General features: G+C 45.3%; 1 protein-coding gene across 13 annotated transcripts in view; it reads right to left on the bottom strand.

The window, feature by feature from the left end:
* The window catches only part of TRRAP (transformation/transcription domain associated protein), a 107666-nt gene that overhangs the window by 49541 nt on the left and 34936 nt on the right, over positions 1–23189 (bottom strand). For all 13 annotated transcript variants that reach the window (XM_024745414.1, XM_024745405.1, XM_024745412.1 and 10 more), the window contains 16 exons: positions 20839–21038; positions 19315–19532; positions 19000–19197; positions 18168–18428; positions 17471–17632; positions 15249–15345; positions 13548–13669; positions 13054–13224; positions 9660–9728; positions 5299–5418; positions 4940–5059; positions 4390–4554; positions 4112–4293; positions 3686–3884; positions 3124–3252; positions 1117–1383 (listed from right to left, as the gene is read on the bottom strand). In XM_024745414.1, coding sequence (XP_024601182.1) covers positions 1117–1383; positions 3124–3252; positions 3686–3884; positions 4112–4293; positions 4390–4554; positions 4940–5059; positions 5299–5418; positions 9660–9728; positions 13054–13224; positions 13548–13669; positions 15249–15345; positions 17471–17632; positions 18168–18428; positions 19000–19197; positions 19315–19532; positions 20839–21038 — 2680 coding nt within the window. The remainder of the gene's footprint in view (positions 1–1116; positions 1384–3123; positions 3253–3685; positions 3885–4111; positions 4294–4389; positions 4555–4939; positions 5060–5298; positions 5419–9659; positions 9729–13053; positions 13225–13547; positions 13670–15248; positions 15346–17470; positions 17633–18167; positions 18429–18999; positions 19198–19314; positions 19533–20838; positions 21039–23189) is intronic.

Raw genomic sequence — 23189 nt, 5'->3', positions numbered from 1 at the left:
CGAGCCTGACCCAGCTCCTCTGGCGTAACCAGTGGGAAGTCGGTTGAGGGATACAGATCATTTTACTCCAGCCCCAGGGTAGAAAGTGGAGTGAAAGGGGCCACTCTCAGAGACAGTGCTGAATTAGTTCAAGTGAAGGTCGGATGGAAGTGAGGTCATGGGAACACAGACCAGCCGACTGGCACTGTGGGTGGAGGGGACAGGACGGGGGCTGGAAACAACAGAACTTGCTGAGCCTGCACGCCTGGGAGAATGACAGGGTGTCACAGATGCCCCTGGGGTCTCTGGTCCAGAGACGTTCCCAAGAGGGAGTGGTCAGAGGAAACAATCAAGAGTGACTCACAGGACAGGACGAGAGCCAGCACTTACCAGGTGCTTAATGGGACAGACAGGCTGAGTGCTCAAGTGCATGATTACATTTAACTCTCACACAGGGACAGTGACGAACTCAGGAGTGGAAGAAACAAAACTCAAACTCAGCCTGCCTGACATCAAAGCCTAACCCACTGAGCAACGCAAGGAACAAGTGCTTCAGGTCATCAACCCGAAGAGGGGTTAGGAGACAAGGGTTCAAGAGCGCCTACTGTCTGTCTTTAGCTAAGGCGTGGGCCGGGGCCCTCGACTGACCCATTTTCACGCAACGGGTAGAGAAGCATGAGGAGAACAAGGCAGACACTGTCTTATTTCAAAAGCAAGGCTGCAGAGGAAGGAGCGGGCAGAGCAGGAACAGGGAGGAAGGGTGAGAATGAATCGTCGTGGACGTTTCACAGTCACAAAAAGACGGCAGAGAGGAGCATTTTTTTTTTTTTTTTTTGCGGTACGCGGGCCTCTCACTGTTGTGGCCTCTCCCGCTGCGGAGCACAGGCTCCGGACGCGCAGGCTCAGCGGCCATGGCTCACGGGCCCAGCCGCTCCGCGGCATGTAGGATCTTCCCGGACCGGGGCACGAACCCGTGTCCCCTGCATCGGCAGGCGGACTCTCAACCACTGCGCCACCAGGGCAGCCCAGAGAGGAGCATTTTTAAATGTACTGGGAAGGACGATAAATAGGGAAGCAGGCTGCGGAAGCAGCATGTGCGTGTGGTGTCGGGTGGACGGGAGGGAGCCTGCCGAGTACCTGCAGGACGATCTTCTTGTGTATCGCGAACTTGGCGATGATGTGGGCCAGCAGCAAGTGCCCGCTGTACTTGCAGGCGGGGTCCACGCAGGCCTTGGAGAGCAGGCAGGGCCACGCGAAGGTCATGAGGCGGCGCAGCTTGCTGTTGCGGTTCTTGTTGTTGTCGTGGACGTGGTGGGGTGCGTGCTCCACCAGCAGCGTGGCAAACTGCAGCAGGTAGATGCGCAGCGAGTCCAGCATGTCCGCCTGCTTCTCCGGGTCCAGGACCTGCGAGAGCACGAGCACAGGATGCACTTCTGGTCTGCTACCTCCGAAGGGTCACTCGACAAGTCTAAGCCTTGAAACACACAAACTCTCTCTCTCTCTCTCTCTCTCTCTCCACACAAAATATTAAGCTCTACCGTGATGGACTCAATGACGTCACATCAATTTTCCTTTATTACATACAGATGACAAACGCGATACGTTTATTTTAATGCTGAAAAAAGGGGCAGGCTTAGAAGTCAGAATGCAGTGGGCAAAGGGGCTTGAGGTAGAAAAGGAATACTAGCTCTTCAATGTAAGGTGATTCAGGACTGAGTTTCTTAATTTCCAAGTAATTGAGAATTTTTTTCTAGTCAACCATTAATTACCTTGTCCTTATTTTTTAGTATTATCAGAAAATGTTACCTACCAAAAAATCTGTTTTTTAAAAAATTGTTATGCTTTCCTATGCAATCAAGCATCTGACAGATTTTTACATGTTTTTCATGAATATAAGAAGAAAATGCGCACTCTGAGGAACATGTTACACGTCCCTAGTGAATCAAGCATACTGACTGCACCATCCAGTAAGTACCCTAACCTTCTGCCTCTCAGAGGACCTGCCAGAATAAAGTCTTCCACAATAACTGTGTTTTCACCAGGGCCCCCTCTCCCCCGGATGTGCTGCCTCACGGCGGCCCCTCCCAGGGCACCAGCCTGCCCCGCACCATTTATCCCCATCGACGCTTGAGATCCCAGCTCCTCACTTGTGCCGAGTCGGCAGCGTCTGGCCCCAAGGACACAGCCTAGAGAAGGCAGTACACGGGAGGGGCCGAGTCCGGCTCACCATCTCCCCACAGCTGCCCAGAACAAGGCAAATATCAGTATGTGGACCAAAGATAATTCCTTGGGCTCAGCTCTCACTTCCACAGGAGGGTGGGCGTGGGGTCAAAACTGCAGGAAGGAGGGCCATCCTAAGGGACAAAGACTACAGGAGGCCCAGCGACCTGTCCATGTGAACAGCACTCCCTCTGCCTGGACCCCAGGACGGAGCAGTGAGGAAACCACTGTGTCCTCTCCGAGGGTGGTGACTTACCAGTGGCACGCTACAGGCGGGAATGCCCACGGCTCACAGTGCTCCACCACCAACCGTGCACAAACACTCAGTGCAACAACCCCAAGGCACACTCGGCATCTGCCGGTTAAGTTCAATAGCCTAATGGCAGATGACAGCCGAGGCACCATGGGAAACACAGCACAGGCATTCCTCAAGCAGACACTTGATTCCAAAAGCCTCACTAGTGCAAACTGGAAACACTACTGTAAAAGTGCTGAGATCCAAGCTAACTTCAGACACCCTAGTGCCACAACGACGTTCATGAACCTGGCAGCAAAGGGGTACAGCGGCAACTGGATCCAGTCTAATATTCTCACTGGCTTCTAGGGGATTCTTTTGCAAAGCTAAAGATGTAAACAGATCTTGAAAACTCTACTGACCAGCAATAGAGGTTTCTACAAAACAAATATGACATCTGAATTTTTCACTGAGATATATTGTTTCTCACTGGAATCTATCAATGTGGAAAAGATAATTCATTCCAAATGGAGGCTGCCTTAATAAATTCACTAGTAAGAATTATAATGTTCTGCTATAAATTAACGCAATCATGAAAAATAAAAGCCTTAGGGAAATAAGCTTATTTCCTTGAACCTGTCACATCTCCCAAGTTACTTTTCAGGCCAATGCATGGTTAGTGATGTCACCTTGGTTATAAACACACTGGTGATGCTCTCCGGGTTATCGCCTTCTGGATTGGGAGGTCCTAAGAGCTGCTCTCCTTCCCCCTTCTCAAAGCTGTATAAGAAAGCAGGATTCAAGATATGCTGCAGAACCTACAAAAAAATTTTACAATGAAGGAGAAGGAAAACAAAGCCACGCTCTCTATCTCTGTCACTAGGTGGCAGGACCACCAGCTTGGCTATGCCACACCATCAAGTGAGACTTCAATCAAGGGAGCAGCTAATAATCCTGTCTTTTATTACAATGGCAACTGTAAAGGCAGGTTTAAAAACTTGAGGGAAAGAGACAGTGGCCTGGTTCACTCTTCTCACCTCAAACAAGCTGTTTTATAAAACCAAGGGAACTAACAAACTACTCGTCAACACTGGTTCACGGGCGGACCTGCCTTAGGTTTCCCAACAATGAAATTTTCCTCATAAACGGCCCAGACGAGGAAAGGCACAGCAGAACACGAGTAGTGCCCTTGGCTCCCTAGAAAACGAGCTCAAACGCCGTGGCCTCTCCCGCAGTAACAGGGGGACCCACCTTGGCTTTCAGTTCATCTCCGAAGTTGGGGTCGTTGAAGTCCACAAAGCGAAAAAACAGGGCACGTTTTTGAGCAATGCTGTAATTTTTGGGAATCTCCTCCTCCGTATACTCTTTTAAGAACGTCATGTTGCAGAGGAAACGACCAGTGAAGGCCCGGAGCAGCTGGAACAGCAATTCTATGTCTCCGTAATTCCTTCTGAAGGGTCAAAATAAGAAGGCAGGTTAAATTATGGCAAATTTCATAACTATGTTTGATGTCCGACTTGCTTTTGAGCAGCTCAAAGTTACAGCCCGTCCTCTACAACAAACGCGATGACACACATGCAGTGAGCCAGCTATGCAGAGCTCAGGGAGGAGCAGCTCAGGGAGGAGGCTTATCGGGGAGAGCAGGCCACTTGGTGCAGAGCGCCCAGGCGCACCCACTTGCAGTAATTCAGCAGACAGTAGGCCAGCAGCTTGGGCTCCTTCCAGTTGGTGGCAGCCATGTTCTCCTTCCGATGTCTTTCTTGGAAGGTTTCGCTGACCCACACACGTCTCAGCTGGCTCACCAGAGAGTGCTGATTGGCCAGCCAGGAGTCATCGTTTTTAACTATAATACTAATGATCTGTCAAAGAAGAGACAACGAGGATGCTGACAGGGTTCTCCCTGAGTCTTGACTAAACGTCTAAGACGTCGGGTGCCTGAGAGAGAGCCGTGCTACCTTGATGGCCTGGAACTGCAGGTCCAGGCGCAGGGTGCTGGTACTGGGTGAGCCAGGGCGCACGGCAGTCTGGGTGCCGCCGGGCAGCAGCAGCGTGATGAACCGGTTGGGGTTAGCCGCCAGCACATCTCGAAGAGGTCTGGCATCTTTGTGCTTTAAAAAACTCTGAAAACAAAGCAAAATAAACAGCTGTTTTAAGTTAATCAAAACGCACAAAATGTAGAAATGATATAAACTCTAAGGTTCTTCCTAAATCTCTCAAGGCAGGCAAAAAAAAAATAAAATCACTGTAAGCACCCTCTTTAAAAAGTGCTTTTTAGACAATAATCACACCCTGAGTTTCATAATCCTAGCAGCTCATTCGTTCGTTACCACCACCAAAATCCTACAGAGAGGGATTCCTGGACTTGAGCTTTTCACATACACAACAATGTTTCTAATACTCAAATACATTAGAGAAAAATAAAGCCAGGACACTGAACAGCGATATATAAATTCCAGACTGTCGAGCATGGTGGCAGGGACCCCGACCCCAGCCCCGGGCTCCCACCATGAACATCCTGCTCCACTGGGGGTCGTTCAGCGTGGCTTCCATCATGAACAGCTCCACCGTCTGCGAGGGATGGCGGGTCAAGAACTTGATCAGAGGCTCTCTGAACGGACTGCCGGCCTAGAAAACATGTGGTGAAAACTGGACCTTCTGGGGGTTTGAGGCTTTTCTGTTCTAGCAACCTCACACGGTTCCAATGTGCATTTCTCCCCCTTGTAACTGGAGTGCACCCACCGTAATCAAATATTAACACCCAGTATCTTTATACTGTTAGATTAACCCATCTAAAATATGACAGTGAAAACACTACAAGCAACAGATGGAGGAAGAATTAGAATTAGCCCGTGTATGACCATTACCTCGATCAACATAGCACGTTCTGTTTTCATTACGACCTCTAACAAAGGCTTGACCAGAGTTTGAGGTGCAGCTGGGATCAGATGAAAAAGGTTTATGATTGCCGAACAAATTTTCATTTCCTAATGAAGAAGACCAGAAATTATAAAATAGGCCAATTAACTTTGCCAGCGAGAGATACCAACATCACTACAGACCCTGCTAGGCTCTAGCTACATTTGCAAGGTTAGCCAACAGAAGCAGAGTTAACATGTATCAATAGAAAGCCACAACTCACCAATCTCAGATTACAGCTGTGGCCTAAGGAAACTACCTGCCCTTGGCCTTCAGATTTCATCTGTCAGTGGAGGGGAGAGGGAGCTGACTGTGCACCTCGGTGATGATGCTGCTGTCTTTGCTTTCACGCACACTGACAAGTGCTGGAAGTGACCTTTCGGGCTGCTGAGGTGAGCCCAGCAGGGGCGGGGGGTCATGCCCGTGGCCATGAGCATGAGGATTCCCTCACGTTGCCATGACATCACGGGGTCTTCCCAATGCACTAAGTTCTGAGGGCACAGACTTCTTTTACCCTCAAAACTTAGCACAAAGTCCTCAAAAAAAATACTTCAAGTATTTACCCTGGAAATTAATTATCAGCGTAAATAAATGACTGACTGTGGTTCTAAAAATTTATCAAGCAGGCCTGAAAATAAAGCTGACAAACTGCTTTACGGAATCATATGCAAAACGTGGGATGCCAAGAATTTTGCATTTTTTAACGTGCTAACAGCTCAGCGGCCAATTACTGAGTGTCATTCCGACTTTCCATTCACAGTGTCAGTTCCCACGGTTTTGTGTCTGCCATTCAGGCCACAGGGAAGGGAAGACTCCCTGATGTCCCATCCTGGGTGGCGGGTAATAGGATACCCGTGACTCTAAACCAGTAAAATGGGGATGATAAACGCCAGTCAGGAGGGACCACGTCCCGGCAGCACTGGAGATACTTCTCAAAATGTCTCTTTAAGCCAAAAGGCAAAACAGTGCGACGGGTAAGAAATGAGAAAAATCAGCTCAGCGTTGCTCCCATGCCTCCCTCTAGAGTTCTCTTCTACAGTGTTTCCAAGTTTTCAGGCAGATTAAGTTCTATCCTGAAATTAGAATAACCTTCTAACAATGGTACTTTCATCTTAAGGGTTTTCGTTTTCAAAGCACTGTCATGAAATCACTTCTGGCCTTCACGTCACCACCGGAAGGCAGGAATGACAGGTATTACCATCCCCATTTTACAGAAGAGGGAAAGCTCAGGGCTAGGCTGTTCAAAGTCAGTGTCGTGACCACCACAGTGTGGTATGCGTGAGAGACATACACAGGGGCCTGGGTGCAGGGGGAGCAAGGAGGTTTCAGTTTGAGGCAGCTGGTCAGTCAGAGGAAATAGAACTCCTCCCTATTTCTAGCAGGTCTAATGTATTCTTTGCGGCATTTCCTCTCAAGAGGTTGTTAGATGCATGAGTTCATACAAACATTATGAGAGCAAAACCCGGCTGGATCAGAAATATTGAGATATTGCAATTCTAGCACGTAGAAAACCAAAGAACTTAGAATCTTGCTTAAAGACGTCCTAATAGAAAACATGCGTGGCACCCGGACAGTTCACGGCAATGGTACTAATACAACTCCGCCACAGACAGACAGTACAGCTCACTGCACTCAAAGGCACGACACACTCTGTCCACCACAGAACCACAAGTCACAGCAAAACCAAGTACAACAACGACCCCTCCTGCACTTCCACTGAGATTCTCACCTCTACCCCTTCCACGGCAGGCTGAACCAAAACAAAAATTACAGCATGAAAAAAGGCAACGGAAAGGTAAAAAGAAAAGAAAAGAAAAGAAAAGAAAATATAAACTGTTCTTCACATTGCAAGTCATAAACTGACTTTTAATAGGTTGTTCTCACCTCAAACTGACAGAATGGAGACAAGGAACATCTCCCGCACTCTGAAATGCTTTCCTGAGGATGGGGAGGAAAATCATCTTTTTTTCTATTTATGTTATTTACACAGAACTTCCCATATACTCAATACACAGTAAGGATTATTGGGGTAAACAAGACAGTAAAGACACAATTATCAGAAAGCACATAATAATTAACAAATGCTCAACAGCAAAAAATACACCTTCCACCCTTCAGATGTCAAAACGGCCCTTCTGATGGTGTCACATGGAGTGTATTCTTCCCTGAATCAAATTTTTAAAAAAGGAGTTTTGGAATTCTTGTCTAAGAGGAGAAACTGTAAGACCCTGCTGTATGCAAATACATTAAAAAAAACTGTTTTGTTTACAGTGAATAATTCAAGATTATACGTGAAGTGCTGATATTTAAAAAAAACCTCTTTCCCAGCTGGAGTTGGAAGAGGACCGGGGGTTTAATCCCCATCAATTAGGCATGTTTGAGGCCAGAAGAACCCAGAGGCCGTGATGCCACTCACTGGATACTTAGGCTATCCTGAGAAGGGGGTGTGTGTGTCTGTACACATAGTGTAACAGGTGGTCATGAGTTTTCCCCTGTAAGTTCAATGCCAAACAGGTAAACCTTCCTAAACGTGATGACAATGCAAAACTCTGATCATCAGGGGTACCCGATGTTATGGGGAGCTTTTATTTATTTTTATTCAACTTTTAACATGTCATTGGTTATAGTTTCTCAACTGGGCAATGTTATTTGGGGATCTGACCAAATAAACTACTTTCCAAGACCCATTCCTAATCTGTGGAGCATTCATAAAAACTATCAGAGCTCAAGGGCAGAAAGGAGGCTTGGCCCTGAGCTGAGGTCATGAAGCTGTGGCCACACTGCCTTGGACCTCAAACACCATAGCCCCTGAGCTGAGAGCCGCAGCCTTCCTCAGCAGTGGGATGTTCCCAGGCTCTCGGGGTCATGCTCATATGTTGATCGACAGGCTTTTTTTTTGAAGGGGCTCAGGGACCTCCTAGTGCCCATGGCCCCACCCCCTATGCAACTGACCCCCCATCCCACATGAGCTGCAGTAAAAGTTTATCTTTTTGATCGAATGGAAGTCATTCATCTACCCACTAGGGTTTAAATGTTTATTCTAGAATTGGCTATATGTTTCAGAGAATTAACAGCTAACTGTAAAAACAAATAATAAATTTAGAGCAAAAATACCTAACAGATGAGAGATGGGGAGGGAAAGTACAGAGGCACTTGCACCTACGCCCAGGAGCTTAGGCTTTTAAAATACACTCTGCTGTCCCCCATGAAGATTTCCTGATTTTTTCCCTATATATATATAAAATAACAAACCTTCAGAGAGGTCATGGATGGTTTAACACTCCTAAAAAAAGTTTAAGATCCTGTTTTAGTTTTGCTTGTTGGCTGTTTAGAAGCAACAGGAAACAAGACTCACATAAACAAAACACCTTGACATAGAATGGTCAAGACAAAGCATAATAAAGCCAAAATAAATAAATAAAATACAAGATGGGATGAAACACAGCATCCAACAAATAGGCACAGGAGGACAAAAAGCCACATTAATTATGCCTCTGAAGAGCTCGAGGAATCCCCTCATTAGGTACTGCTGTACAATTTCACTGGGCGTTAACAGGAGCTTGTGGAAAACACAATCCCACTGAGAGGACAGTCATCAAGTTTAAAAATATCTTAAAAGAATATTAACATATACAAATAAGATTAAAAACAGCAAGAACCATTCATTTTTAAGAGACAAAGTCTTTAGTGACCAACATCGGATACTGAAAAAGATTTAACTAAAGCGGTTTTCCCTCAAAACCGTAAAAAAATGTGTTTTGAAGTACTGGCCATTTGGACTTTCAGCAAACAACTGGGGTGGGGGATATGGACCTAGAAAACATACATGCCAATATTTATGCGATGCTTTATTACATCCTCCTTAATGCTTTTATGAAGTCCTAAAACCTTTACTTGGTTTATGAGGCAATGATGACGGAAAGCAATGGAAAACAGCAGCTGAGGACTGTAGCCTGTGCAAACAAGAGCTGCCAGAACAGTCTAGAAAGTACACTTTACTCACTTTCAAGAAAAACTAATAAAACTGAAATACATTTCAAGCTTCCCAGAATTCTCATCAACAAAAACATCATGTTAAAGTGAACAAAAGGGCGATTTTAAAGAAACATAAAAAGGAATGTTCAACAATTAAGAGAAATAAAAGCAAAATGTAATGCTAACAAAATATGTTTAACAATTTACATGGACCATAGTCACATAAAACTAGATTTCTGACCGGAATTTTAATTAAAAGCACCGCTCCGACATTAGCATTGGTAACAGCAGTGCACAGTGGGGCTGCCCTCCCAGAAACACACAAGTCACTCACGTTTCCGTCGCTCCTCTGGCCCCCTTTGTGGGTGAGGACCACCACCTCCATCCACTTTCGCAGATGTTGCTGTGAAAAAATACATCCTTAGCCATTTTTTCTTGACAACAGGAGCATCTCAACTTCAAAATGCAGTTCTTAGGTGAAAACTCATATGTAATCATTACTTTCCATGCTATTTAATGTGAGAATGGCAGTGATTCTATTACTGAAATAGCGCAGCCACCAAACCAGTGATGAGAGTAACTGGCATTTGTTTATGTTCTATAAATAGAAATTTACCCTGAATTTACCTGAATTTACCCTGATACAACAACAGAAAATGTCCTGCAACCCGGCCATTCCAATACCAGGACTTTTACTCCTGTTTCTCTGTGCTGCAGCTGTTCCGGGAGTGCTGCCCTGAGCCAGCAACAAGCTAGCCGTCGGGGCAGAGACGTGAACAAGCAGGCATCATCCCTGTCCCTGTGGCGCTCCAGTGACAGCGGGGGAACAAGGTAAAACACAGGTGCCTGCTGTGTAACAGAAGAGCAGGAACCAGCTACAGATGAGGGCCGAGGAGTCCGGGAGGGCCCTGCAGAGGCAGACAGGCCAGAAGCACAAGGAAGGGTACTCCAGGCAGAGAAAAGGAGGGAGGCCAGAAACGGAAAGGGTGGCCACTGTGGCCGAGGGTGAGTGGGCACAGGGGGAACCCCGGGGGACGGGCTGGTGAGATGGGCACGGACCCCACAGTGCATGCGGGTAGCAATTCCCTTCCATGCGGAATGAGGGCCCTCGTTCTGTGAAAAGACTGTGCTGCTGCAGGAGCAGAAGAGCGATCCCCAGGCCACAGCAACTCAGGCTGACCCAGCCTGTGGCAGCCAGGCTCCCGCCCTCAACGGGGTCCAGCAAAACCCAGCGACAAGCGCTCAGAGCCCACGCTAAACCACACAGGGGCATCCAAACAACAGCTTCATGATCCTACACTGTCCAAACCTGTTCCTCAAAACACTGCCCTGCAGGAAGTTAACAAGCTACTTTAAAAAGGACTCCTCAGTCACAAACAGGCTCGGGGACAGATGGTTCAAATACATCCACTTTTCTCTGAGCCTTTAATGTCCACAGACCTAGTAAAACTTCAAGAGGGGAACACAGTTAAGTGGTGCTTCCCAAACTTACTTAGTTACTTACTGTTTTTCACAGAAACCCTATATCTTCTAAAGCCAGTGTTCCAAGGAACACACATTGAGAAACATTAAAATAATATACATTTCTTCAAAGAAACTAAATACACTCACAAGACTTTACCAGTAAAATTCCTTGAAGGATACCATCAGAATATATATTCATAAAACCTCTATTTTACTAGAATAGCTATTTATGCCAAAGATATGAGAGTAACAAAATTAAAGGTACAGAAAACGGCCAGATGCTTTCAGATTTCCCAAAGGAAAAGAATAACACTGATTGGTATATAAAGCTCACTTTTAGTTCAATAAGATTTCCAAAACAACTAACCATATAAGAAACTTCAAGATCAAATGTCAAGCAGTTGAAATTATAAGAAAGGAAAATGTTCAGGGGTATCTTTACGAATGCCCACCCTAGACAGTAAGGTGTCCTATCTCTTAAACTTATGCTGAAGGCTTGAGCTGTTCACCCCAAAAGTGTATCAAATGAGGGAAAACAGAGGCTGATGACTGAGCCCAGTTCTGAAGAACACGGCTCAGTAAGGACGAACGTGGCAGACCACAGGGTCCATGCGCAAGGCCAGCACCACAAACGCAGAAGCACCACAGCACAGGACCTGGCTGGACTTGGGCGAGATGGCTGGACAAACAGAAGCCTCAGTTATTCTGTATCCAAGTACATCAGCACTCTCTGCTTTCAGAGGCATTCAACCACTCAGAACGTGGCTAGAATGTCAGAGAAGGAAAAAGAAAAATCCCCTCAACAAACCAGAAACAGAAAACCCATGTACTTTAAGGAAGAAGACTCTTGGCCTCAGTCAGAAACTACAGATGTGATACAGTCCTGTTCTTTTTTTCTTTTCTTTTTTTTTGGCCGTGCTGCACGTCTTGCAGGATCTTAGTTCCCCAACCAGGGATTGAATCCGCGCCCCCGGCAGTGAAAGTTCAGAGTCCTAACCACTGGACCACCAGGGAATTCCCTGTTTACTCCGTTCTAAAAAAATCTGGAGAACAATGTTTACTGAATGAATTCCCAGCTCACAGATCTAACGGGTTAGACTGGAGTGAAAAAAAAAAAAACAACACACAAAAAGAAAGTTGTTTCAGGCAGGCATGCAAAAGCAGCAAGAAATGACAGCCTACAGAGGGTAGAGAGAGACCCGTTTTAAAAGGAGACAAACATAAAAACACTAGGAGATTAGAACACATGCACAGATCTCATACATGAAAGAACCAAAGGTCATAAGATGAGGTAAGATGTGTGTATTTGATGTGCTCTGACTGGGAAGTGATATAATTTCATTTACTTTAACCATGATTATGAATGTTTGTATGCATGTAAATTGATAGGTATGTATGTGTATTACACATGGAAGCTTAAAGGGAAAGAGCCTTTCAATTTGGAAAATTACACTCTACTACTAGGGCATCACTTAAAAGTTTTAGGACCAATCATAATACTATCAATTCCCACTTAGGTATTTGGGCCATTGTTCATTTCTTAGGCGTCTGTAGATACGAAGAAACCAGCATGTGAGGTTAAAAAGCTGCATAAAAAACACATGCATGTTTGCAGTAACGTACCATGAAATTAAGTTAATAAATTATTTACAAACGTTTATTTACAGAATGCAAAATAAAGTTAATACTTGAAACCCCCTTTCATCTGTTTACACCTTACGTTTAAACACTGTCAGATCTTTTCTTTGCATAATTATTTCCTTGATAACTGTAAAAACTCAAAGGACTTCTAATGCTCTTACAAGTTTTTCACTGCATCACTGTCTATAAAGGCCAAAGGCTGGGAAAAAGCTAGATGTTCACCAAGTGGGGAATGATTCAGTACATTCTGGCATGTTCCCATCATGAAATATCATGTAGCCATAAGACAGAATGAAGAAACGCTTTATGTACTAATATGAAACGATGGGATGGTAAATGGAAAAAGTAAGATGTATGTATGTATTACACTTCCCTTTGTGGGAACTAAGAGACATATGTCCCACTACAAATGGGAAACATCTCTAGAAGGACACACAGGAAACTTAACACTGGTGGTCCCCCAGAAGAGGAACTGGGTGGCTGGAGGATGGGGGTGGGAGGGAGGCTTTTCACAGACACCCTTTTACACCTTCTGAGTTATAAACCATGTAAATGCATTACTCATTTAAAAAAAAAATTTAATTTTTCAGGTTTATCATAGAACTTGTATGCATTTGGCTTACCATCATCTGATCACAAAATTTATCATTGAAGGAGTTTGGGAAGAGCCTGGTCACCGAGGTCAGACGATTCACGACGTTCAGTGTCAAGCTCCGATAATCCCCCAGCATCATCAACAAAGGTCTCATATGAGTATGGATTTGATCTACTTCTATGGTAGCACCTTCTAAAAACTATTTTAAAAAAAGGTTACAAAGGAAAACATATCAGAGTATACTTCATAACAGAATGGAACTCATATTCAACTCTAGCAGCAAGTTTTTGCTTTGCTTGGGAAAATGGAGTATGAAACCGTATATATTCCAGAAGTTTATGATGAAATGAGGAAGACTAGTCATTACTGTTTACTTTTTAAAGGGCTCAGGATGACTATGAAACAGATAGAGACACTATTACAATCTGGTATGTTATTAACCACAGGCCGACTCCCAGGATACAGACAAGGTCAACAGGAAGAACTCAATGCAGAACTCACACCCGCCCAGCCCTCGCTCACCTTTCTCATACAGGCTTCCCCGGCCTCCTGGAGCTCACTGTTGGTTGAATTAAGGGCTTTGAAGAGGGCAGCAATGATCTTCTCTCTGGACTGAGGAAGGTAATTGCAGGCAGCAAGCGCATCTTTAGGGAGAGAAATCAATATAATTTTCATCGTTAGCCTGAAAAACGTACCATTTCCTAGTATAAAGGCTCTTACCAACCAACAAATATATGAGTCACTAAACTTCTTTCCTAGTATCTGGCCTCTTGAAAGACAAAAGCATGCACGGCCTTCTACTCACAGGCTCACTATTATCTAAGAGTGAAGACTATTATCTAAGAAGGCAACAGCCTGCCAGAAAGTCCATGATAAATCTTACTGCCCAGATAAGATGAAGAAGGGCTGAAGGACAGAAACAATGGGAAAACAAGGGCTGAAGGGGGTCCCCAATGCACCCATGCCCCCAAGACATCCTCACAGGTGACAGCACGGCTGACCTGTGGGCGGACACATGCTGAATTAGCCGAGGGTAGAGCCTCAGACTCTGGTGATGAAGGAAATAGACACACACAGCCCAGCGTGTCTCCACTATTCAAGTCTAATCAGGTGGTCTCCTCCCAACTTGGGGGGTTAAAGGCTTTGAAAATGCAAATATCCTTAGGCAACACGACATGCCTCCAGCCTCTATGTTAAAGGTTAGTTAAGGGGTAACATTGTAGCAAGAGCAATGCCCATGCCGTCTGACAGGAACGCCTGAGAGGCACCCACCAGGAAGCGTGAGAAGCTCCCAACGCCCCACCCACCCCAACTCTGGCTAGCTTGTCTTGAGCCCTATCCTCAAGCTCAAGTATTATGGTCTGCCTCTCAGCTCCTCTACCTCTAATTCAAGGAGGATTCTGGTAATATTTTATTAAGTGTATAAAAGTCAACAAGAGACAAAGTCAACTAAGCAACTTGTATTGGGTATTTATCAAAAAAGGGGGAAATGACTGTTTCTAAGCATGAGGGTGAGTACTGATCTAGTATACGTTCCTAAACTATGTACAATTCCTGTGCTAAACAATGATAACACATTCTTAATGAAAGCCTAGAGACAGCAGGAGTCTCAAATGCTTCTGAATCATTAAAAAATTTAAAAAGGTCTAAATACTCCAATTCAGATGAAAATGGCAAGATAGGAATGGTATGACAACTGTCTTAAACCAGTATATTAGAGAGATACATACTTTAGAGATATATATAGTTCCCATAAGACAGCTATAAAGAGCTTACTACAGAGTAAAATCCAGTTTATTAGGGTAAAAACAATTATTTAAATCCTAGCAATCTATATAATCCATTGACGTCTCACTATGTAGTTTGATAAATATACAAACATAATTTTTTTTTCCACCTTAAAAAGACCACAAAAAGTCAGAAAAATTAGACAACAAAAAAACGCCACTGTCTCCCTTCACTTTTTTTTTTTTTTTTGGCGGTACGCGGGCCTCTCACTGCCGTGGCCTCTCCCGTTGCGTGCGGAGCACAGGCTCCGGACGCACAGGCTCAGCGGCCATGGCTCACGGGCCCAGCTGCTCCGTGGCATGTGGGATCCTCCCAGACCGGGGCACGAACCCGCGTCCCCTGCATCGGCAGGCGGACTCTCAACCACTGCCCCACCAGGGAAGCCCTCCCTTCACTTTTGTACCCGTAACTTGTCTCATATTTACATGAACTTACTTAAGGCTGCAATTCGTAAAGGTACGAGTGATGGAAGGCTTTTATAACAGGGCAGTTTTGTTAAAGCTGAATCTTCAGCCTCGCACAAATTCAAGAGCTGCAAAAGATAGAACTTAATTTAGCCTGCTCTCACTGTGAAGACACAATAACCTTGCAAGTAACAGAACACAGCGATGTGCCCCACACAACATGATTAACAAACTAAACCCAAATCCCAAAGCATTTAAGTATCGAAATGTGCTTGAGCTTCCTTATTCTAAAGCAAAACTCAGTCAACCTCTGTGACACTTTCTGACCCACTCTGATACCGTAATGTTTTTTCTTTACACAGAGGATCACTTCATCTAAATGCAAATTCCAAGATGGCGGGTACAACTCCTCCTCGTTCAGAGCTGCTTCCCAATGCCTTGGGCCAGTGCCCAAGAAACATACATGTTATAATTCAAGAGTTTGAGCAGTAATCCTTTTTTTTTTTTCTTTCTTTTCAAGTACAAAGTAGCATAAGCAGGAAGTATTTCGCTGGAAATACCGTAATGCATACACTCCAGTGGCTAGCCTTCCAGACACTTTAACAGACCAGTACACATTTATATATCTAATATCTAAAATATTATATATGGTGTTCTATTACTACTTTCCCCTTCTGTTGACATCCTGGAAAATCGTACCGTTTTTTCCCTTAAAGTTTCCTACCTAGTAAAATATTTAAAACAGTAGAGGAGGATGTATAGATAAAAGCATTTCAACCACCCACCCTATTCCACTCCCCAGAGGAAACCTTCAGTGACACTCTCCTCATATATAACATATTTGTATACACACACATATATAGATCCCTCTATCTACATCTAGAGAGAGAGAGCATCAGAAACTAAATTAGAAAGCCAGACTTCCAAACGTGGCCACACCAGAATCACCTGGGAAGTTTTTAGGCAGTAGATTCCCAGGTCTGACCCCAAATCTACTGAACCTAAATCTTCGGGAAGAGGACTCAAGAGTTTCTATTTTCCAAAAGATCCTCACATGTTTTGATGCAGCTGGTATCCTGATGAACACTTTCAAAACCAGTTTAGATTCCTGAAATTTAAACACTCACTACCAGTTTCTGGTCCCCAGCTCCATGAGGAATTTTCCCCATAGGTTACAACACATCTGCCTCTGAAGCCCCCAAAGGAAGCTCCCCTCCCATTCTCCAGGGGCTCTCCTAGACCCTCCATCAAATCTTATGAGTGATGTTATACAAGGGATATAACAAGGTATAAATGATCTCAGCTAGAACACATGATCAATGACCTTATGTCCAAGCAAAAACATAGGACTTTAAGAATCAAGGGGTAAATTTTTCATAATCGGAAATTCAGACTTAGTGTGGATAAGGAGGAATTTGCTTCCTTACGACTTTTGCCTCAGTTCTCTGACAATGCCTCCAGAAGTATGATTCATGTCTCATAAAAATTTCAGATTAGGACTAATCAACAGCCCATTACAGAGTCTAAGAATTAATGCTTCTAATTTGACTGTATTTATAGTTTAATTTCTATTTATCACATCCCACACGGTGACAAACACGTATAAAGTGCCACCCACCACCGCCTGTTACCTTGGGTCAAGGGGCAAGTCAAGTCCACTAAACAAGAGCCCAGCAGGACAGCGGCATGATTAGAAACCAGGCTCTAAAACAACCGTGGTGGTTCCACCCTAAGCTCTCCAGCTCACCTGCTCTGTAGTTTTAGGTGTCTTACAAACCCTAAGGCTCAGATTCTGCATCTTCAAAATGAGAATCATCAGTATCTGTCCTTCATGGGGTGCTGCCAGAACTAGGTAAGGGCACTCACGTGAAGTGAGTTCTCAACTGCAAACGGCACATTCAAGGGATTGATAGATTCAGTATACTGGGCACCTACTGATACGAGAGTGATTAAGGTAGATGCTACAGTCTCATCTCTAGAATACAAGCTCAAGGCTCCCTGTGGAGGGCTAAGAGAGCTCGACAGACTCAGAAACCCCCCACATTCTACCGGACATCTCTAGTCACCATGCCTACCTCCTCGCCAATCCCGGACGTAACATACCTGTGCCGGGGCCTGAGCCAGGCGATGGCCGGTTACCATGGTCACCACCCATGCCTTCTGAGTGCTGCCTGACCAGTCTTCGTGCACAAAGACAGGTTACCAGACACACGTCATCACCATCCACACCACGCCGCACCACCACCCCCCTACCTCTGTGTAGAACACCTTATGCTCCACCACGTTAAGGTCCATTGTGAAGAGCCTGGGCTGCAACGTGGTACAGAACGTGTTCCCCTCCATCAGGCCAATCTGCGCGTTGGCAGGCTGGTGTCGGAGCAAATGCTTCTTAGGTGGGACCATATCCTGGAGAACCTGGGAGAGGCAGGGAGGAAGCATCACTGACCAGCCGCCCCTCAGAAAGCAAACACCTCTCATCACCATGTTCTAAGCCAATTAGCAATTTGAAAACCATAAATGAGATCAAAAGTTACCACAGACGTCCTTTAGTTAGGAAAGGGAGGCTCTGTTTCATATGCTGACACTGGGTCATGGAAAGATGCATGTCAGATACGTTTAATTCCTACGGGTCCAGAGTAACCTCTCTCACAACCACCACCACCAAAACAAGAACAGGACCATCAGGTTGTGCTCTACAGGCCCAGGAAACCAGCACTCTACTCCCCTGACACTCACAATTACTGATACAGACATAAACATAAGCATGTTGCTGTCTGCATGCTCTCAAAAAGAGCATATGTAATAGCACTGTTTACTGGACACAAAATTACAAATTCCATATCATCTACAAGTCAAATTTGAAGGAAAAAAAAGTCTTCAAAGGTTTCAAACTAGGTTTCAAACTTCAAACTCGGTTCCAATAACCCTAGTTTGGTGACAGACGTCTCACCTCCTTATGGGGTTCCATTATCACGGTCACGCTTTTCCCGGTGACCTGGGCCAGCACCTGCAGGGAGTGCATAGCCTGCTTCCTCACGGTTGAGTTTGGAGACGTGACTTCCCGAACCAGGTCATGGGTCACGTGGTGGAAGGACTTCTCCTGGGCCGCCATGATCTCCTCAGCCCTCTCCTCGTCCTTCAGGGGCGTCGCACACCTCATCAGAAGCTGCTCCAGGGTGGTCTTGGCCATGGCGACTGCCCCATTGGAAACCTGCAGGCCAGGGACTCCTTAGCACGAAAGGGGGCGATGCTGCCCACAGCACCCACATCTCCTGCACACACTACCCCCAACAAACGCTGTCACTGGGGGCGCACGCCCCTCACGCCAGCTAATGTATCAAGTCTGCTTCATTAACGTCCGCGAGGTATTCCGGTAGCTAACTCTCCGGCTCATAGGTAATTTCTGTCTGTCATTCAGAAAAGAAAATGCGGATCTAGACTTGATCCTTGTGTTTACCGAATGGATTTAAGCAGGCAATGCCCACCATCTTCTATTTGTTTGTGTTGTATCTGCACAGGGGTTCATAAAGAACGCGACTCCTATAGAAACTTCTGGCCAGTTAAGTACTCTGGCCAGGGGCTGTTCATCAAGACAGACAAGTATTTAGATCCTCAAAGAAAGAGAACCTGAGGGCTCTGATCTGTCCTTTCATTAAAGATGCTGTAATGTTTTCTAAGCTTCTAGGAGAGCATATTTGCAGAACCGTCTGAAACCAACTGTGCTCCAGGCAAAGCATCATCTTGAACCAGGATGGTTAGGTCTGGGGTCACCCATCACCTACCTCTCCAGTCAAGTCCATCATGACAAAGAGAAGAGCTTTGAGGAAGGTTTGCTGGTTCTGCAGAACCCAAGTGAGAGGCAGCCGCTCCATGAGGAACTTAATGGACACCACACCCCCCAGCTTTGCGTACCAGGCCTGCTCGTAGCAGCACGCGCACAAGCGTTCCACGATGTAAGAGAAGAGGGGCAGCTGGCACGCCTGGAGAAAAACGCACACAACCCGTACGGCGTTACTCAGTTCTTACACTGTGAGTGACTTCCAGAACGACCACCCTCAAGCACAAACACGCCCACACAGACCTCAGTCCTTCCTTACCCTCTCCTTTGAGCCCAGGATGATACTCGCAACATCAAATATCACAGCAAGGGCCACCTCCCCGATCTTGCAAAGTTCCTTTTCTTCATACGCCATACAAATAGCTATCGCATCAATGAGGACCAAGGGGTCCATTCCTTTCGACCCGTTCTCTTCACTGTGAAACATGGCGGTGCTGGGCTGGCTGCCCACCTGGTAGCAGGGGAGCAAGAAGGGACCTGAAAGGAGATGCAGAGGGCACGAGGGAAAGTCGAGTTTAGCTCCACATTCTCGTCCCTCAAATTGCAAAACTACCTCGTGTTTTTCCTTGAGGTGAGGAATTTAATAAAAGCCCAACCCTGGTACTCCAGACCAACTGCTGGTAAACTGCAGTTATTTATAAACTAAGTGATCTGACTTGCACTAAGGCTATTTTTCTGAATGTTTTCCATTACACACTGATATCTTCACCCTTTCTCAATCCCAATTCAAAGATGTATTAGTTTAAAATGAGAACCACAATCAAGTATCTTCTTTAAAAAAATCATCAGCGAGGCCAAGAGGTACAATATGGGAATGACCATGGGTTATGCTCTGGACACTCCTGACATACAAGTAACAGTAAAAAGCACCAACATCCACCTGCAAAACCTAACCCCCACAGAGAACAGTCTGCCAGCAACCGTTCATTCATACCTGGCAGGCACCCAGCATGAGGCAAAATGGGAGTTACTGAGAAGCATACAGGTCTGCTGGAAACACTGAGAAACAACCTAAGTGTTAAACTGTACAGCACTGACTGTCCAGGCAGGAAGAGTTAAAAAAAAAGGAGGGGAAGTTCTGTGTTCTGCAGTGTCTGGATAAAACTACTCGTCGATCGAGGGTGAGGGGCTCCAAGGACCCAAAGTGCTACTCAAGTGTGCGTGCCCACTGACCAGCACTGAGATTAAGATGAGATTAAGTGTTCAGAAACTTAGCAATTGGCGGTGTGGTGACATTTTTACTGTCTTTTCCAAAATCACCAGTCTGTAGTGGCTTAGAAACACAGAGACAAACAAAATGGGTCCTTCACCACCCAGAGCCTGAGAACCCGGAGCAGAGGTGAGGAGCGCCCAGGCAGGACGACACCAGGGGTCCCAGGAGCAGAGCCTGGAGACCGAGGAGCGGCCAGCGGGTGACGCGGCAGAGCGGAGGTTGAGCCTTGGAAACACCGCCAAGGACAGGGGACCAGCAAGGGGTGCGACCACAAACTGTCCCTGTTCTACACACAGAGGGTCCAAAAGTACTCAGCCCCCAGGATGAAACACAAAGGGCCAAAATGTTAAACTCGGTGTATTTTATAGGTAAAACTTGGTGACAATTTTCAAGTGAATACAGCACCCACCGCTGATATACCAACTATCTCTGTCAATAGAATGAGTGGAAAACTATGAAACAAAAGCCAAAAACCAATCAGCCAAACTCAGCTTCTCTGAAGCACAGCGTCTGACCGAGTTTTTGAAGCTCCCCGAAGGCCTCAACCCACCACTTCTCTGTCCCACTCACCGCACTGCTGGGCAACTGCCACCATTGTGTAGTGGCGAATCAAGCTGGCTACAAAGGGCAGGGCACTGGGCCGGAGGTCTTTAATGACAGCGGACATGAACGCCCCGGTCAGAGCCTGCTCAAACGTCTTCCGAGCTGGAGTGTCTTGAGCTTTGTAGCGATGTGATATGATGACACTGGGTATGGTCTTTTCTGTAAAGCTGCAAGACAACAATTAAATCCATCATCACGACAGTCAAGTCCTGAGCCAATGATTCCACTACAACTTACTTATTTTCAACCTGCCCACTTTCCTCTCGTGCAGATAGGCCTGAGTGAATTAATTTCTCTGCTTTAATTTCAGCAACACTTGGGAATCAAACATGATGAATTTCATGATGAATGTTTATAGCCAATCGTTCAAGAGACACCAAATACGTTCTACCTAATATGAGCACAGGTAATGAATCAGAGGTAAATTACAAAAGGAGAGCACATTCAATATTTCTGTAATTATTTTCTATTTTAAGAAATTTGATGTTTGATGTTAATCTTTTATAATTAAATAAGCCAAATTGTAAGAAGTATCAATGATCAAAGAGAGATGAAAAAAAGCTATTACTTAAAGGCAACTATATACCTTTTATATGTTGAAAAGTCACACCACTAGGTACAGAATCAAATGGGGCTATGGGTCTAAATGGATAAAGGATTTACTGCCAATTATATGAGATTAACTAAAACCCAAGAAAGCAGAGTCAGGGAAGCACACATCAAACACAAGGATAAGAAATGGTCATCAATATTTAAAAATTTTTTAGTTTCTTCCAACCATGAACTGGTCCAAGTAACAAATTTCTTTCTGTGACCAGAGTCTGCCTCTAATATTTGCCCACTCACTCTCTGGTTCTTCCCCCAAAACTAATAAAATACACAGGCCCTTCATTTCCACGTGCAACATCTTCAAACAGAGGGAAGAGTGGTGGTCACACTCCCCACCCCACACCTGAACGTCTCCTCAGCTCTTTTCCAGATTGTAATCATGCTCTTTAAAAGGCCACTGGGTCCAACTAACCCAGACAGACATCTGAGTCCCACCATCCCCCCGGCCTGCTCTTCCACACTGTTCCTGACACCCCAGTACATGGCTCCTCTGGCTTAAGCCAAGACAACCTGCGGTCAGCCAGAGTAAGTCATAGCCTTTCATCCACTTCCTGTGAAACACAGGGCGAAATCTAAAGTCTTCTTGGTGTTCCCGAGGCCCTAACTCAGCCCCATCCCACCCCACACTCCCTCCCGCCCAGCGCACTACTTAGCCTGCGATGCATAGTAGCACTTATCACTAGCTGAAATACTATGCATTTGTTTCTTTCTGCTGTTGTCCGTCTACCCCACTAGAATATAAATTCCTTGAAGGCAAGAATGCAGTCTTCCACACAAACCTTGAACAGAGCCTGGTTCTAGAAGGTATTCAATCTGTGAATGCAGAGATGAAGAACAAACAGTCTTTATAAATAAGTGGGTCCTGAATATCCAAAGGGCAAAATATAAACATGGACCCCTACTCCACTCCATTCACAAAAGTTAATTCTAGAGGATAAAGATCAAACTGCAAAGGACAGAACTACAGAGTTTTTAGAAGATAATACAAGAGTATCTTCACGATGAGGATGCAGAAAATGATTTCTTACAAACAATATAATAAAAAGCATAAAACAAAAGGAAAAATTTATCACCTTGACCACAGTAAAATCATGAACTTCTGCTTACCAAAAAATTAGGCTGAAAGGCTTAGAAACAATGAGCACACCTAGCAGAGAGACCTTGGTCTGTGTCCATTTCTTCAGGAGCCCTCATTCCTTTGAAAGGAAATGGTGACTCCAGGGCTGGGGGAGAGAGGGCACGAGGTGAGCCAGGAACATCCCGCTGAGCTACAAAGGATGCTCAGAAACTGATGGGGACACGACACAGGAATACAGGAGCCAGCCAGGAGGGGCTCTCAGTGACTCAATCTAGACAATCTGGTCACCAAATTAATGGACTGTCACCCTTTAAATAAATTAAGAATCCATGAGTCCATACTACTATAAATAAATATGAAAGGAGACAGAAAAAGCTCTTCCTTTGTAAAAAAAAAGAGCACATGGAGGTAGAAAATCACCATTTTATATCCATACAAGAGAATATGATTCAGCAATGAAAAGGAGCAAACTACAAATTTTGCATCATGGATGAGTTTCAAAAGCATATGGGATTTCCCTGGTGGCGCAGTGGTTAAGAATCCACCTGCCAATGCAGGGGACACAGGTTCAATCCCTGGGCCGGGAATATCCCACATGCCGCAGAGAAACTAAGCCCATGTGCCACAACTA

This window comes from Neophocaena asiaeorientalis, unplaced genomic scaffold, assembly GCF_003031525.2.
Source record: "Neophocaena asiaeorientalis asiaeorientalis breed wild unplaced genomic scaffold, Neophocaena_asiaeorientalis_V1.1 scaffold461, whole genome shotgun sequence".
NCBI classification, from domain to species: Eukaryota; Metazoa; Chordata; class Mammalia; order Artiodactyla; family Phocoenidae; genus Neophocaena; species Neophocaena asiaeorientalis.
The sequence above is the reverse complement of the archived record's forward strand: the minus strand, read 5'-3'. Positions and strand labels throughout refer to the sequence as shown.